This window comes from Danio rerio, chromosome 22 (genome assembly GCF_049306965.1).
Source record: "Danio rerio strain Tuebingen ecotype United States chromosome 22, GRCz12tu, whole genome shotgun sequence".
NCBI classification, from domain to species: Eukaryota; Metazoa; Chordata; class Actinopteri; order Cypriniformes; family Danionidae; genus Danio; species Danio rerio.
In genome coordinates this window covers 13,945,001-13,958,407 of record NC_133197.1, presented here as the reverse complement: position 1 = coordinate 13,958,407, position 13,407 = coordinate 13,945,001, and the positions used below count along the sequence as shown (strand labels likewise).

The following is a 13,407-nucleotide window of genomic DNA, read 5'->3' as shown; positions in this document are numbered from 1 at the left end:
TAAAACATATGCTGGATAAGTTGGCGGATCATTCCGCTGTGGCAACCCCAGATTAATAAAGGGATGAAAAGAAAATGAATGAATGAATAATAATAATATTACTTTTGAATATGTAGAGTTAGTTTTATTCAATTTTTTTAATAGCTGAATAAATTATTACAACTATAATTTTACAAATGTTAATCCACTTGATTCTCTTTTTGTTTTAAAATTAGAAATTAGAATATTTAAATATTGCATTTTAATAAATATTACAACACTTAATTTAACAGAAAAGTGCATCCTCATTGTTGTCAGTCGTTTGTTTTTAGCACTCAGTGGCGATGACCTTCCTGACAGTGTGTCTATGTGTGTGTGTGTGTGTGTGTGTGTGTGTTGGATGTCAGTTCTCCTGCAGTGTCTCTACCTTCCTGCTAAACTCCTCCAGCTCACAGTCGGCCTCCAAAGAGAGCGTCGGTTTTTTTGCAGGAATTAAGGTAAATCCGGCTTCATCTAATTCTTTATAATTATGATGGATCATGCGCCGTTCACTTCGCCTGAAACTATAATTACGGCTAAACACACACTGAAACACGGCAAAGATTCTGCCGCATAAGATCTGCTTGATTGACTCTATTTCTGCAGTTTGTTCCAGATGTCCTGCAGATTCGCGAAGATGCCAGAAAGCATGTTTTGACCGTTCACAGCACGGTCCCCATACCCTGCCATGGGTTTGAACACAACCGCCGCTGCAAAGTGGCCCTCGCTCTCAGTGTGCGGGAGTCAGGTGAGGGTTTTAGTGTAGGAGTGACAGGAACCCTTGTTTGTGTTTGGTCTTTTATTAAAAAGCATATATTTATGACCTTAAACAAACACTTTTTTTTAAAAAATAGCCTCATTTTACAACTAATCTAGAGTTAAACACATGAGTTTGACCATTTTTGAACGCATTCAGCAGATCTAGAGCCTAGCTGGAGCAATTTTTGATTAGCTTACCATTGATCATTGAATCAAATTAAACCATTAGCATTTTTAAAAGCTGACCAAAGAGTTTTGATAATTTACTTAATTATAGCGTCATTCTTCTGTAGTTACACTATGAACATTGCTCAGCATATATAAGTACACCCCTAACAAATCTATCTTTTAAATTCATATTTTTAATAGGAAGCTATATTTGTGCATATACATTAGATTAGTCAATACTGAAGCCAAATCTGGAGCTCATCTAACAAAATAACTTACCATAACGGTCCAAAAACTAGTACACCCAAATTTGTTATAGAAAAAAATATTAAATATAAAATTAAAAAAACTGGAAAAATCAAAAAAAGCTAAATTTTAAAAAATGCTTTAAAAAAGTGTTGTAATTTTGAATTTAACTGTATTATCTTTTAATTTCTAAGTATGTTTGGTGACTAAAATATTATTATAATAAATATATCTGTTAATAAATCTGTTTTGTTTCAGTGCACCAAAATACATTGCCTATATTAATTTTCAGAATGGGGTGTATTCACTTATGCTGAGCACTGTATGATGGCAAACTGAAAATGAATTTGATATTATCATTCTTCCATGGCACAGCAACAAAGTTCCTGGATTATTACGCCAAAATGAGAGTATAGTTCTAAACCATATCTGCCTTGAAAATAGCAACTTTTAATTTGACAACAGGTGTAGTCAGGCCCGGATTAAGAACTCAGGGGCCCCTGGGCACATTATCTTGTAAGGCCCCCTACCTGGCCGCACCCCTATAGTTGAATTTAAAAAATAAGAATAATATAATAATTTTTAAATAAAATGAATCTATAATTTGTTGCCCACATATTTAAATAAATGATATATAGTACATATGTATTTATAGTCTGCAAAGATTTAAATTATTTTTCAAAGCATTAAATAAAAATACTAATAAAACTACATATATATATATAATTTTTTTTTTTTTAAGGGTATTTTAGTGTATTGCTTTTACAAACTTATAAAGCATATTATTGCCATGGCATATAACGCATAATGCTTCTCCAATCCAGTTCTATGAATCTGAGTCTTTCATAATACAAACACTGATTTACTGTCTCTCTCCTCCTCTCCCTGTATTTTCTCTACTCTTCTCGTGATGAAGACTTGATTATAAACCTAAAAGTATCCGAAATCACAGACACTATACCTCTTCTCTCCCCTCTCTCTCCTCTTCTGGGCCTTTCTCTCTCTCTCTCTCTCTCTCTCTCTCTCTCTCTCTCTCTCCTTTTCTGTCTGTCTCTCACACGATGAATCCAGTCCGCGCTGCGCTGCCGTTAGCCTCCTCCGCCTGGTTAATGCTAGCTACTCATCATTTAAAGTTACCATAACGTCTTCTTCTGTACCCTCATTCTCCTGATCAAGGGTCTGTTTAAAGATGGTGTGTATGGAAAATGCCTCAATAAAGATGCCTCCTCTCCTCTTTCTCTCGCGTTTGCTAAATCCACTTGTCCACTCATTTTTGATCTATGACAGATATAACGTTACACTAAAGTCCGCTCAGTTTAGTGCAGGTTATTACAAAACTGACGTTTCCGCACTTGACCAATTACAGCATTCTGTTTAGTTAAAGAAAGAAAGGCAATTTAAATATAATAATAATATTAATATGTGATCGCGATTTTTTTTGCTCAGAGGAAATACAGTTCTCTGAGCAATAGAGTTTTTGAAGAGAGGGAGGCGCGGCAGGCGCCTATAATAAGGCTAAACGTTATTAAATACCCACGAGACACTTGTGACTTCATATCACATTTGCGTTATTTTTAAAAAATGTTTCTTTCCTGTTAAAAATAAATATATTTCCAATCTGATATGTAATGGGGAGAGAAAAAAAGTAGCACGAGTTCAATTGATGGTGGATTCGAACCGATGTTATGATTAATCGCGTCAAAAGAGGATGCCGTGTGCCTTACAAGGTGCGCCACTGCGGCTGTATTATTTCACTGCTCTTTACTCATCTTGTCTCTATTAATCAGGCATCGATGGGCGTAAACCCTGACTAGCTTAGTCCAACTAGATGCGCTATTTGCAATTAGCCTAAAAAGACACTCCGAAATTGTCTTTTTTTTTCTCCCCCCTCGCAGGGGCCCCAGTGCGCACGGGCCCCTGGGCCTGTGCCCATAAGGCCCATTGGTTAATCCGGCCCTGGGTGTAGTACACGATGCAAGCTTGAAATAGGAAAATTGTCGAAATTCGATTCCATGATCTATGCTAAGCTAAGCTAAAAGTGCTTCTATCAGACCTAGAGAATGGAATTGATGATTTTTTTATTATTATGGTTATATATCCTTAAGATTTACCTTAAGGTTTTCTTAAAACACACATAAGTTTTTTAAACTAATATTTAAAAAAAGTATTTTATTCACACTTAACATTTTAAAACTTTGTATCTTTTCCCCCTATAAACTTTGTAATGGCTGTTTATTATTAAATTATTTTTTATTTTAAAATCATAAATTTTCTTATGCCACTTTTATGAAAAGTTTCTGTAGTAAATTTTTGTGGTAAATTATATTCCCATGAGTAGTTTATTATTATTATTATTATTATTATTATTATTATTATTATTATTATTATTATTATTATTATTATTATTATTATTATTATTAGAAATACTAATAACACATTTTTTCCCTATGAGCATTTTTATTTATTTACTTCAGGTTTTAATTTTACAATATTTTTTTTTCTTGCCACTTCTATAAACACAGTTTACAATTAAGTTTGTTATACTCCAACAGCATTTTTGTTTATTATTAAAATTAATATTAGAAGTAGTAGTAGCAGTAGTAATAATAGTAGTATTTGTAATATATTTACAGATATTAAAATATATTTTTTATTGGCTATCAAATATTTCTTTGCTGGAATGTTTTTCTATTTAATTATTTATTATCACAATTATATTTATTATGAGTTCATTCATTCATTTATTCATTCATTTATTTTCTTTTCGGGTTAGTCCCTTTATTAATCTGGGGTTGCCATTGCGGAATGAACCACTAATTTATCCAGCATATGTTTTTCGCAGCGGATGCCCTTCCAGCTGCAACCCATCACTGGGATACATCCATACACTCTCATACACACACATACACTACGGACAGTTTAGATTATCCAATTCACTTATAGCTTATGTATTTGGACTGTGGGGTAAACCGGAGCACCCGAAGGAAGCCCATGTGAACACTGGAAGAACATGTATACTCTACACATAATTGCTAACTGTCCCAGCTGAGGCTCGAACCAGCAACCTTCCTGCTGTGAGGTGATTGTGCTACCCACTGAGCAAACTGTGTGTAATTTTTTTTACTATCATTCCGATCACTTTTTGTCTTTTATATGCATTTGTACTCATAAATAATGATACAAATATCTCCTCATGGTGTCAACCATATGCATCTTAGACCTAATCTCTGAAAGTCACATAAATGTGCATAAACTAACCTTCCCTTCTTAAGAGCACGGTGCCTTTGAATATTTGGTATAGTGATGAATCTGCTGATTTAATCTCCCTCCTCAGACAGTGTAGTGGTGGAGGTGTCAAACGTGGCCTTGTCATCCTGCGTTGTGGAGCTACTGTCCCAGCCCTGTCGAAGCAGCGTCTGCGCTCAGGCCACTGTGACGCTCACCGCTGTTACCGATTTCACTCGGGATGGGAACCGGGTCAGTTTTCTGTCCGCTCAGCCCATTGAAGGAAGTCCTCGCCTCTGGAGGGGTTACAACCCACCACCGCTGAAGGTCAGACAAAACATCCCAGAAGTTCAGATTTGCTGCTTGAGTGGGTTTGTGCTTAATTAATAACGTTATTTTAAGAAAATAAACACAGGGTTCTCTTTAAAATGCTCCTCAGGATAATGAAGCACCCATCTGTTTATTTGTATAATGCCTTGACTTCTTGTCATCATTTTTTCCTTTTTTTGTCCTCAATGTCGTCCCAACACCAATTGATTAAGATAACTTAATCAATTTTTACTAATTTAAGTGGATTGAACATATAAAAATCAAGATGTCCCTCAACAAATAATGAATTTTGTTGTTTCAACTCATTTTAAATTAAGTAAATATTTAGATTTTAAAATACAGTAGTCAAAATTTGAATCAAAGTTGTCCCAAACCTATTCAACAACACCCATTCTTGTCCTAGGACAATTTTGAAAAACATTTTTGATACACTTCAAATGTTGACTACTGTAGTTTGAACAAGAAGTGTAGGGCAAACCAACTAAAACAAAGGTAATTCGCACATGGAAGTCCTAAAGGTAAAAAATGATGTCTTGATGCTGCGTAAGCCCTGCTACCACAAGTAAACTGTAAACCTAGTAATATTTGTGAAGAAAATTGTTATTTTTTTCTGTATTTTTTGAGAAAAGATTAGTAAATATTATATTATTCAAGTATAAGTATTTTTAAAAACTGTTATGTTATAGATTTAAAGTCAAGCCAATATTTAAACAATCAATGGTTGGAGAAAATTTTGAGTTTAAATATTATTTTTTTAAACTCTTTTAATTTTATTTTCATTGAAAACACCTTCATGCATGGAGTACCACCTAAATGCTTACAAGAAAGAGATGGACCATATGTCAAAGTACTCTTGGAAGTACTTAGTGAATTTAGCTTACTACAAAAGGAACTCTAAACTCTACCTTCCACCCAACCCATCTAACATTGATTAATATTTTCATGAAGGTTCATAAAAAGTAAAAAAGGCATACATGAATAACATTAACAGTTATAATATGGAACTGGCTGGGACAAAATAAATAATAATTGAAGAAAGGTGTACAGGGGCAATTAAACTAAAAGAGACATTATTAAACAATTATAAGATAATTCTAAAATAAATAATTAAATAAAATTAAATAATTAATTAACATTTATAAGTCTTGTAAAACTGTATCAGTTCAGTCTATTTGGAAAAACAATATAAAGGGTTCCCAAATCTTGTTAAAAATGTACAAGTTTCATTTTTAAAGGGAATGTCAAGCTATTGTTCAAACATTCAGCCCTGTTACCAAAGTATATCAAATAATTTTGATTATTTAGGAGAAATGTTAGTAAAATATTACATTACATGTTTATTCACTTTTATAAATATTGCTAAACCTTTAAGCCTGTTATCCAAGTTACTGTAAGGAAAAAAAAGATCTAGTTTGTTTTAATAAAAGCAATTTTGAGCTAATGTTCAAACATTCAGCCCTGTTTCCGTAGTAAAAAATAGTTTCTCAGTTATTTAGACTTTTTTATACTAGTAAAAAAAATCTTTTTACAAACATTATAATGTTTATCACATTTCGTCACCTTAGAATTATAAGGTTCTATCTGACACTTTTGTCAAAATTGAGTTATTGACAAATTCTTAATAAATGACAACTTATTTACATTATCGGATGTTTTTTATAAGTTGTTTACACTAAATGTTACACTCATACTGTTTGCTATGGAATGCTAACACTTTAAAGCTCATTATTTCAAAATCATTCAGAACGCAGATAATTCCTTATAATTCCAAGGTGACCATTTGTTAAATATTCTTCCTTGAATACCAAAGCACCTATTTTCCCTATTATTTAGGAAAAATAGTCTGAAAATATTTATTTTTCTCAATTTTTACAATCATTTTAATGCTGGTTGAAGGTTACTGCATTTTTTTTTGAAAAAAATATCATGCTAATGTTCAAATATTCATCCCTGTTACCAATGTGATAGTTTCTCAGTTATTTAAGAGAAAGATTAAGCCTGTTACAGTGGCGCCCCCAGAAAATTTTCTTAGGGGTGGCCAAGTAAGGCCACAACAAATCTTGGGGTGGCACACAAAAAATTATGAATTGTGTATATATTGTGAATAAGGAGTAATGTTATATTTTTGTTTTTCGTAAAATAAATAATGAAGTTTTAATGAATTCCAATAATTACTCCTGAAATATTGTAATTTATTCCGCAAGTACCAGTGCAAACCAAATAAAAATCAATATTTAGTCTAAAACCTCTTTCAGGTAAGTTATTTCTTGTACAACATACAATATATGCCATGTCTAACATTAATGAATTATGAATAATGAATATGATTAATGAATGAATTAATAAACCAAACAAAACCCAACAAAATTTTGAAAAGCAGATTTCAAAATGCATCTAGTTATTTATTTTGGATTTGTGGTTTTCAATCAGATGAAACACAACTTTCTCATTTCAAAAATAATAATTTCTTAACAAAAAGTGTGCAATCTCAGTGAATCAGCTTCGTCAGTGGCGCTGATCAGTCCACAATAATTTAGTGGCTGCACTTTATTTATTCATTTATTTATTAATATCAGCAACTATCATATTGGGGTGGCCACAGGGGTGGCCAGAGTTTACACAAGGGTGGCCGTGGCCACCCCTGGCCACCCCTCGGGGGGGCCCCTGGCCTGTTACAAAAGCTTTTGTCTGGAAAAAAAGATCAAACTTCTTTTTTTGAAAGGATAATTGCGCTAATATTCAGATATTCATCCCTGTTACCAATGCATATATTGTCTCTGTTATTTATGAGAAAGACTAGTTAACTTCTTTTTTTTTGTTCCATTTTTACAAACATTTTAATGTTGGTTGCATTTGTTAAACATTTAACCCTGTTTCAAAAGTTATTGTAAGAAAAAGGAATATTGCGCTAATGTTCAAACATTCATCCCTAAATACCACAGCACATATGTCCCTGTTGTTTAGGAGAAAATAAGATAAATATTTGTTTTTCACAATTTTTTACAAACATGGTAATGTTGGTCTCATTTGTTAAATATTCAACCCTCTTACGAAAGTTATTGCAAGAAAAAAAAAAAAAAAAACTCCTTTTTTTGAAAGGAATATGATGCTAATGTTCATACATTCAGCCCTGCTACCAATGCATGTATATTTTTTTCAGTTATTTATGAAAAAGACTAGTAAATGTTTATTTTTTGTACCCTTTTTACAAACAATTGAATGATGGTTGCATTTGTTAAACATTCAACCCTCTTACGAAAGTTATTGTAATAAATAAATGTATCTTTTTTTTATATAATGTTGCGCTAATGTTCAAATATTCATCCCTGAATACCAAAACACATATTTTCCCAGTTATTTAGGAGAAATATTAGTAAATATTTACTTTTTACAATTTTTACAGACATTGTAATGTTGGTCTCATCTGTTAAATATTCAACCCTCTTACGAAAGTTATTGTGAGAAATAAAAGGTCTAACTACTGTACTTTTTTTGAAAAGATAAATACAATAATTTTCAAACATGCATTCTTGTATATGTACTATTTTCTCAGTTATTTAGAAAAAAAACTGGTAAATATTTTTAATAAATATTGTAATGTTGTTCGCATTTGTTCAATGTTATGTAATTTTATCATAAGAGGAAAACAATGAAGTGAATATTGAAAATAAATCTATAATTTTATGCTAATGGTTACCAAAATAAAGTTGTTAAGTAGTTGTTAAATAAGTTGTTATTGTTAAATGGAATATTCAGCTATTTTTTTTTTTTGTAAAAGAATTGAAGAAACAGAAAAAAAAAAGTTGACATTAACCTTTTTTTAAAAACATTTTCCCATTCTCCCTCTCTGTTAATTTAGACTTACATGAAAATGAAGACCATTTAATAAATATTTAATTTTTTTACTACATGTATTTGAATTCATCTTTTCACTTCAAAATAAGTGGTTGTCATAATCAGTGTGGCATCCAGCGCAGGTCAGGTTTGGTCGTAAATCTTCAAATATGAAATGTTCTGTAACCCTGCCTTACAGCTCTCCTAATTGACCCCTGCTGAAGGAAAGAAAGAGCCTCTAATAAGCCCGACACTGAAGAGACAGACAAGAATGCAGTAACTAAAAGAAAGAAACATAAACAAACACAGACCGTCATTCTACTTAAATAATGTGTCACCACCGGCCCCAGACCACCATCTGTGTTGTCTGTAAACATGAAAGAGACTCGGTGCCCTTTAATAATAGGAAGAGACTATACCCGGCTGCATTATAATTAGATGGCAGGGCTCTGCAATGATTATCCCCATCAGTGCATTCTAAATTGTAATTTTTTTTTGAGAGAATAGCCATGCTAAATTGTCTTCCCAAGGTGATTGCACGACTTTTTGTGAAAATGAAGGGGTATTGAATGCATTATTACCAATTTCTTTCATTTTATCCATGCAGATCACAGTTCAAGATGTTCCAACAGCGACCTGTTACTCCCTGACTGACCCTCACATCATTACTTTTGATGGCAGGTAAAATATTTATGAGTTTCCAGACAATGAGCTCCTTTCTTTAGGCTCAACTAGTAAAAGATTTATTTTTCATCCATCAACTTTAAAGTTGTGCGGTTCTTTCCCATTGAGGCTACAAACTTACAAAATTTTATTAACACTTATTTTTGAATTGTTCTTGATCACTTCTAATTATATGGATTTAGTTTAGTGACTCTTACAAGACATTCTTTATGGAGCCAAATAAGTCTCAAAAATAATACATTTACAAAGTACATTTTACAGCACGTTTCGCATAAAAAAAATCCAATTTGTAAAACACACAATTTGTGAATTCACAGGTAAAAATCATGAATATTTTTTTCTAATAAGTTGGATTTGTGTAATTATCAATTGTGTTTTGAATTAGCGAATTGCATTTGTGCATTTTTTATCGCGTTTTGAATTTACGAATTGGATTTGTTTGTTTTTAAATCGTCTTTTGAATTTGCGAATTGGATTTGTGTATTTTTTAATCGTGTTTTAAATTTACTAATTGGATTTGTGCATTTTTTTATCGTGTTTTAAATTTACTAAATGTATTTGTGCATTTTTTAATCATGTTTTGAATTTACAAATTGGATTTGTGTATTTATGAATCGTGTTTTGAATTTACAAATTGGATTTGTGTGATTTTTAATTGTGTTTTAAATTTACAAATTGCATTTGTGTATTTACAAATTGTGTTTTAAACTTACGAATTAGATTTTGTAAATGTGAGATGTGTTGTGGATGTATGGATTTTATTTAGTAAATGTATTATTTTTAAGACTAATCTAGCTCCAAAGTTTTTTGCTCTTGGGGTTATTTCAGCATATGTTTTTAAAATTTTACCTGACATACTCTGGTAAACAATGGCATTAACAATAACAAGGTTTTATGTTTGATTCCCAAGGAGCACAACAAATTATATAGAGAGTTTTTATTTTATTTATTTGTTATTTGTACTGGAGATTGTAAAACCTTCTAGACTGCATTTCTTTATTTAACTAAGCGACTTTTTATATGGCAAATGCTGACAGGAAATTTGAAAGTTGTGGTTTCGATTATCAAGAAGCACTTTGCTCTGCTTTTGCTCTGGATGAAGTAAATAGTTCTTAATAGTCTATGATTGTTTAAACATGAACTCAGTAACTTTTACATTAGAGACGCCAGGAACACTGACTGGGAACTGGGACTGGAAACACTTGCACTGAATACCAATAAAACGAAGGTTGTTGGTTTGACTCTCAAGGAGCACAACATATTCCCTAAAGCTTATTTTATTTCCTTTTCTGGCATTTGAGTTGGAAATTGCGAGTTCAAGATCTCTGATTTTACGTTCTGGTAAAGCCACACCTTGCACTAACAACTCCAAGGTTGTGGGTTTTATTCCCAAGAAGTACAGTTAATTTACGTGAAGGCTTTTTATCTCATCTTGTTTCTACTTTTACCTAACTGATGCTGGAAAAGCATTGTTTTAGCTGTCAGTGCCAAGGCTGTAGTTGTGGATTTCTAAGAAGGGCAGTAAATTTGATGCTGATTGATATATGGTTGATACATTTTGAAACCGGAGGGTTTATTTATTTATTTTTTATTAATGCACATTTACACTAGACTGAAGTATTATAACATGAATCATGTGGCTTTTACATGTCAGATGTTGGTAAAACATAATCAATTTGCAGAAAACTATTTATTATTTTTTACATTTTTTAATGATTCTAGATAGCATGTTATAGATTTGTACATGCTGGCTGGCTTTCCATGACAGATGCTCAGATGGTACACTTTCAGTTAATGAGACAGAAATGTAAAGGTCACTTTTTAGACTTCAGATTTGTGTGGCAAGTTTTATCATTTGTCCTCTTTGCATTTGGTTCATAAGGAGGGATCTTTTGAAGATATAAATGTATGTCACGGATCAAAATGTCCAACCCTTGCTCTAATACATTTGATGGAATCCTTAAAATATGTCATAACTAGCTCCGTTCTTTCTTATATTTTAGATGGTAAAGCATTGCACCCGTAAAGGTCGCGGGTTCGATTCCCAAGGAGAACAATGAATGCACCAAAGGCTTTTTATTTCTCTCTTTGGCATTTACGCCGGACATTTTGAATTCTTCTAGATCGCCTATGATTATTCCGACATAAGTCGTGTGACTTTTACATGACAGATGCTCAAATGGTACGTTTTCAGGTAATGAGGCAGAAACGTAAAGGTCACTTTGGATTTCAGATTTGTGTGGCGCAGATTTAGCACTTGTACTCTTTGAATTTGGCTCAGAAGGAGAGATCTTTACAAAAGTGTATGGGAACTGTCCTCATTAGCGGATATGTCCTTGACAGACGCCGGCCCTGTGCCACAGTTTCCTCCAGTAGAGAGGCGCATATGGCCTGAGTGGACAATAGATATGGATTTAAATGCACACTATAGAGAGATGTATTGAGCAACGTGTGTTTACAGCCATGCCAAACGTACACAGCAGTAACCGCAAAGTGTCATGGTCACCATCAAAGTAAATGATGCTGAAAGTGTCCTGTGAAAATTACTGCCTCTATTTCGCTCTCTGCGTCTCTTTCTCTTTTTTTACCACAGTTTTTTTTAAGTGGACTCTTTTTTTCCTGCCTCTACTCCACTTTGCTATTAAGTTCAAGCAAGCCTCTGAGATGTTGTATTCAGCTACTGTCTTGACTTCAGGGATTGCTTAAAGAGTGCACATGGAGGTTTTTGAAATTCATTTCGCTTTAATAACCTTGACTTTTTGGAGTAATACTGGATGTGTCTTTGTTTATCTACGAGGTTAAATATGTGTTGATGTGTACACCTGTGCAACTGCTCATTAAAGCAAATTTGTAATCAGCCAATCACATGGCAGACACTTACTGCATTTAGGAATGTAGACATGGTCAAGACGATTTGCTGCAGTTCAAACCGAGCACCAGAATGGGGAGGAAAGGTAATTTAAGTGACTTTGAATGTGGCATGGTTGTTGGTGCCAGACGGGCTGGTCTCAGTATTTCAGAAATTGCTGATCTACTGGTATTTTCACACACAACCATCTCTAAGGTTTACAGAGAATAGTCAGAAAAAGAGAGAATATCCAGTGAGCGGCAGTTCTGTTGGTGCAAATGCCTTGTTGATGCCAGAGATCAGAGGACAATGGTCAGACTGGTTCCAGCTGATAAAAAGGCAACAGTAGCTCAAATAACCACTTGTTACAACCGAGGCATGCGTAAGAGCATCTCTGAATGAACAGCACGCCCAACCTTGAAGCGGATGGACTACAGCAGCAGAACACCACACCACTCTTGTCAACTAAGAACAGGAAACTGAGGCTACAATTCACACAGGCTCACCATGGCTGCCATCACACCATCCAAGTGGATGCTGCACACTGGTGGTGGTATGGGGAGACCCCCCTCATGATTGTGAAGCGCTTTAGGTGTATGTCCGTACACAATAAATGCGCTAAATAAATACACACATTACAAATAAATGCAGCCTTGGTGAGCAGATTACCCAACAAGCTTGATCGAAATCAACTGAAAGTGTGTGATTCAAAAATAGGTTTTAAGTCAATTGGCATTGAAGCCAATAGACATTAAATTGACATCTAACATTGGTGTCTAAAAACAAGTAAAAAATAACAGGACTGTTTACATGCATTGTAGAGATACAAAATCCATTAAAATGTTGTAATTCAATTTTCAGATGAATGAAACTTTTTTTTTTTTTTTACTCTTAATCCTCCTTTCCATTGCACTCGACAAGCGACAGACCGGAAGTCATTCATTTACAAAGGAGAGTAGTCCGGGAGCTGCATGGGGTTCCGAAAATCTCCATATGTGGTAAATTCGAATCCGATTTGAGCTGCATATCCATTAAAATATTTGAACTCCTGTGACTAGACGGTATGCAGACCGGATATGATGTATTGTTAGTGTTGCATAGTGTTGTCCAAGCAGGTCCAGATTTTTTCATTATTTTTTGAATCAGAAAAAAATGTCTATATTAAAAAATGAGTAATGAAAAATAATGTTTTTTTATGTTGTCTCCACATTCCCTCCAAAATTTTTAGAGTTTCTAGTATTTATTCGTTCAACCACGGTGAATGCACAGAGAATAAATGCTCTTGCTTTTGTTCT

General features: G+C 33.4%; 1 protein-coding gene across 7 annotated transcripts in view; it reads left to right on the top strand.

The window, feature by feature from the left end:
• The window catches only part of si:ch211-246m6.5, a 133,452-nt gene that overhangs the window by 20,624 nt on the left and 99,421 nt on the right, over positions 1-13,407 (top strand). For all 7 annotated transcript variants that reach the window (XR_012397812.1, XR_012397811.1, XR_012397813.1 and 4 more), the window contains exons 6-9: positions 387-476; positions 625-766; positions 4,526-4,743; positions 9,188-9,261. Coding sequence is in view for 1 of the 7 variants with exons in the window: in XM_009296212.4 (XP_009294487.1) it covers positions 387-476; positions 625-766; positions 4,526-4,743; positions 9,188-9,261 (524 nt within the window). In the remaining 6 variants the exon portion in view is untranslated. The remainder of the gene's footprint in view (positions 1-386; positions 477-624; positions 767-4,525; positions 4,744-9,187; positions 9,262-13,407) is intronic.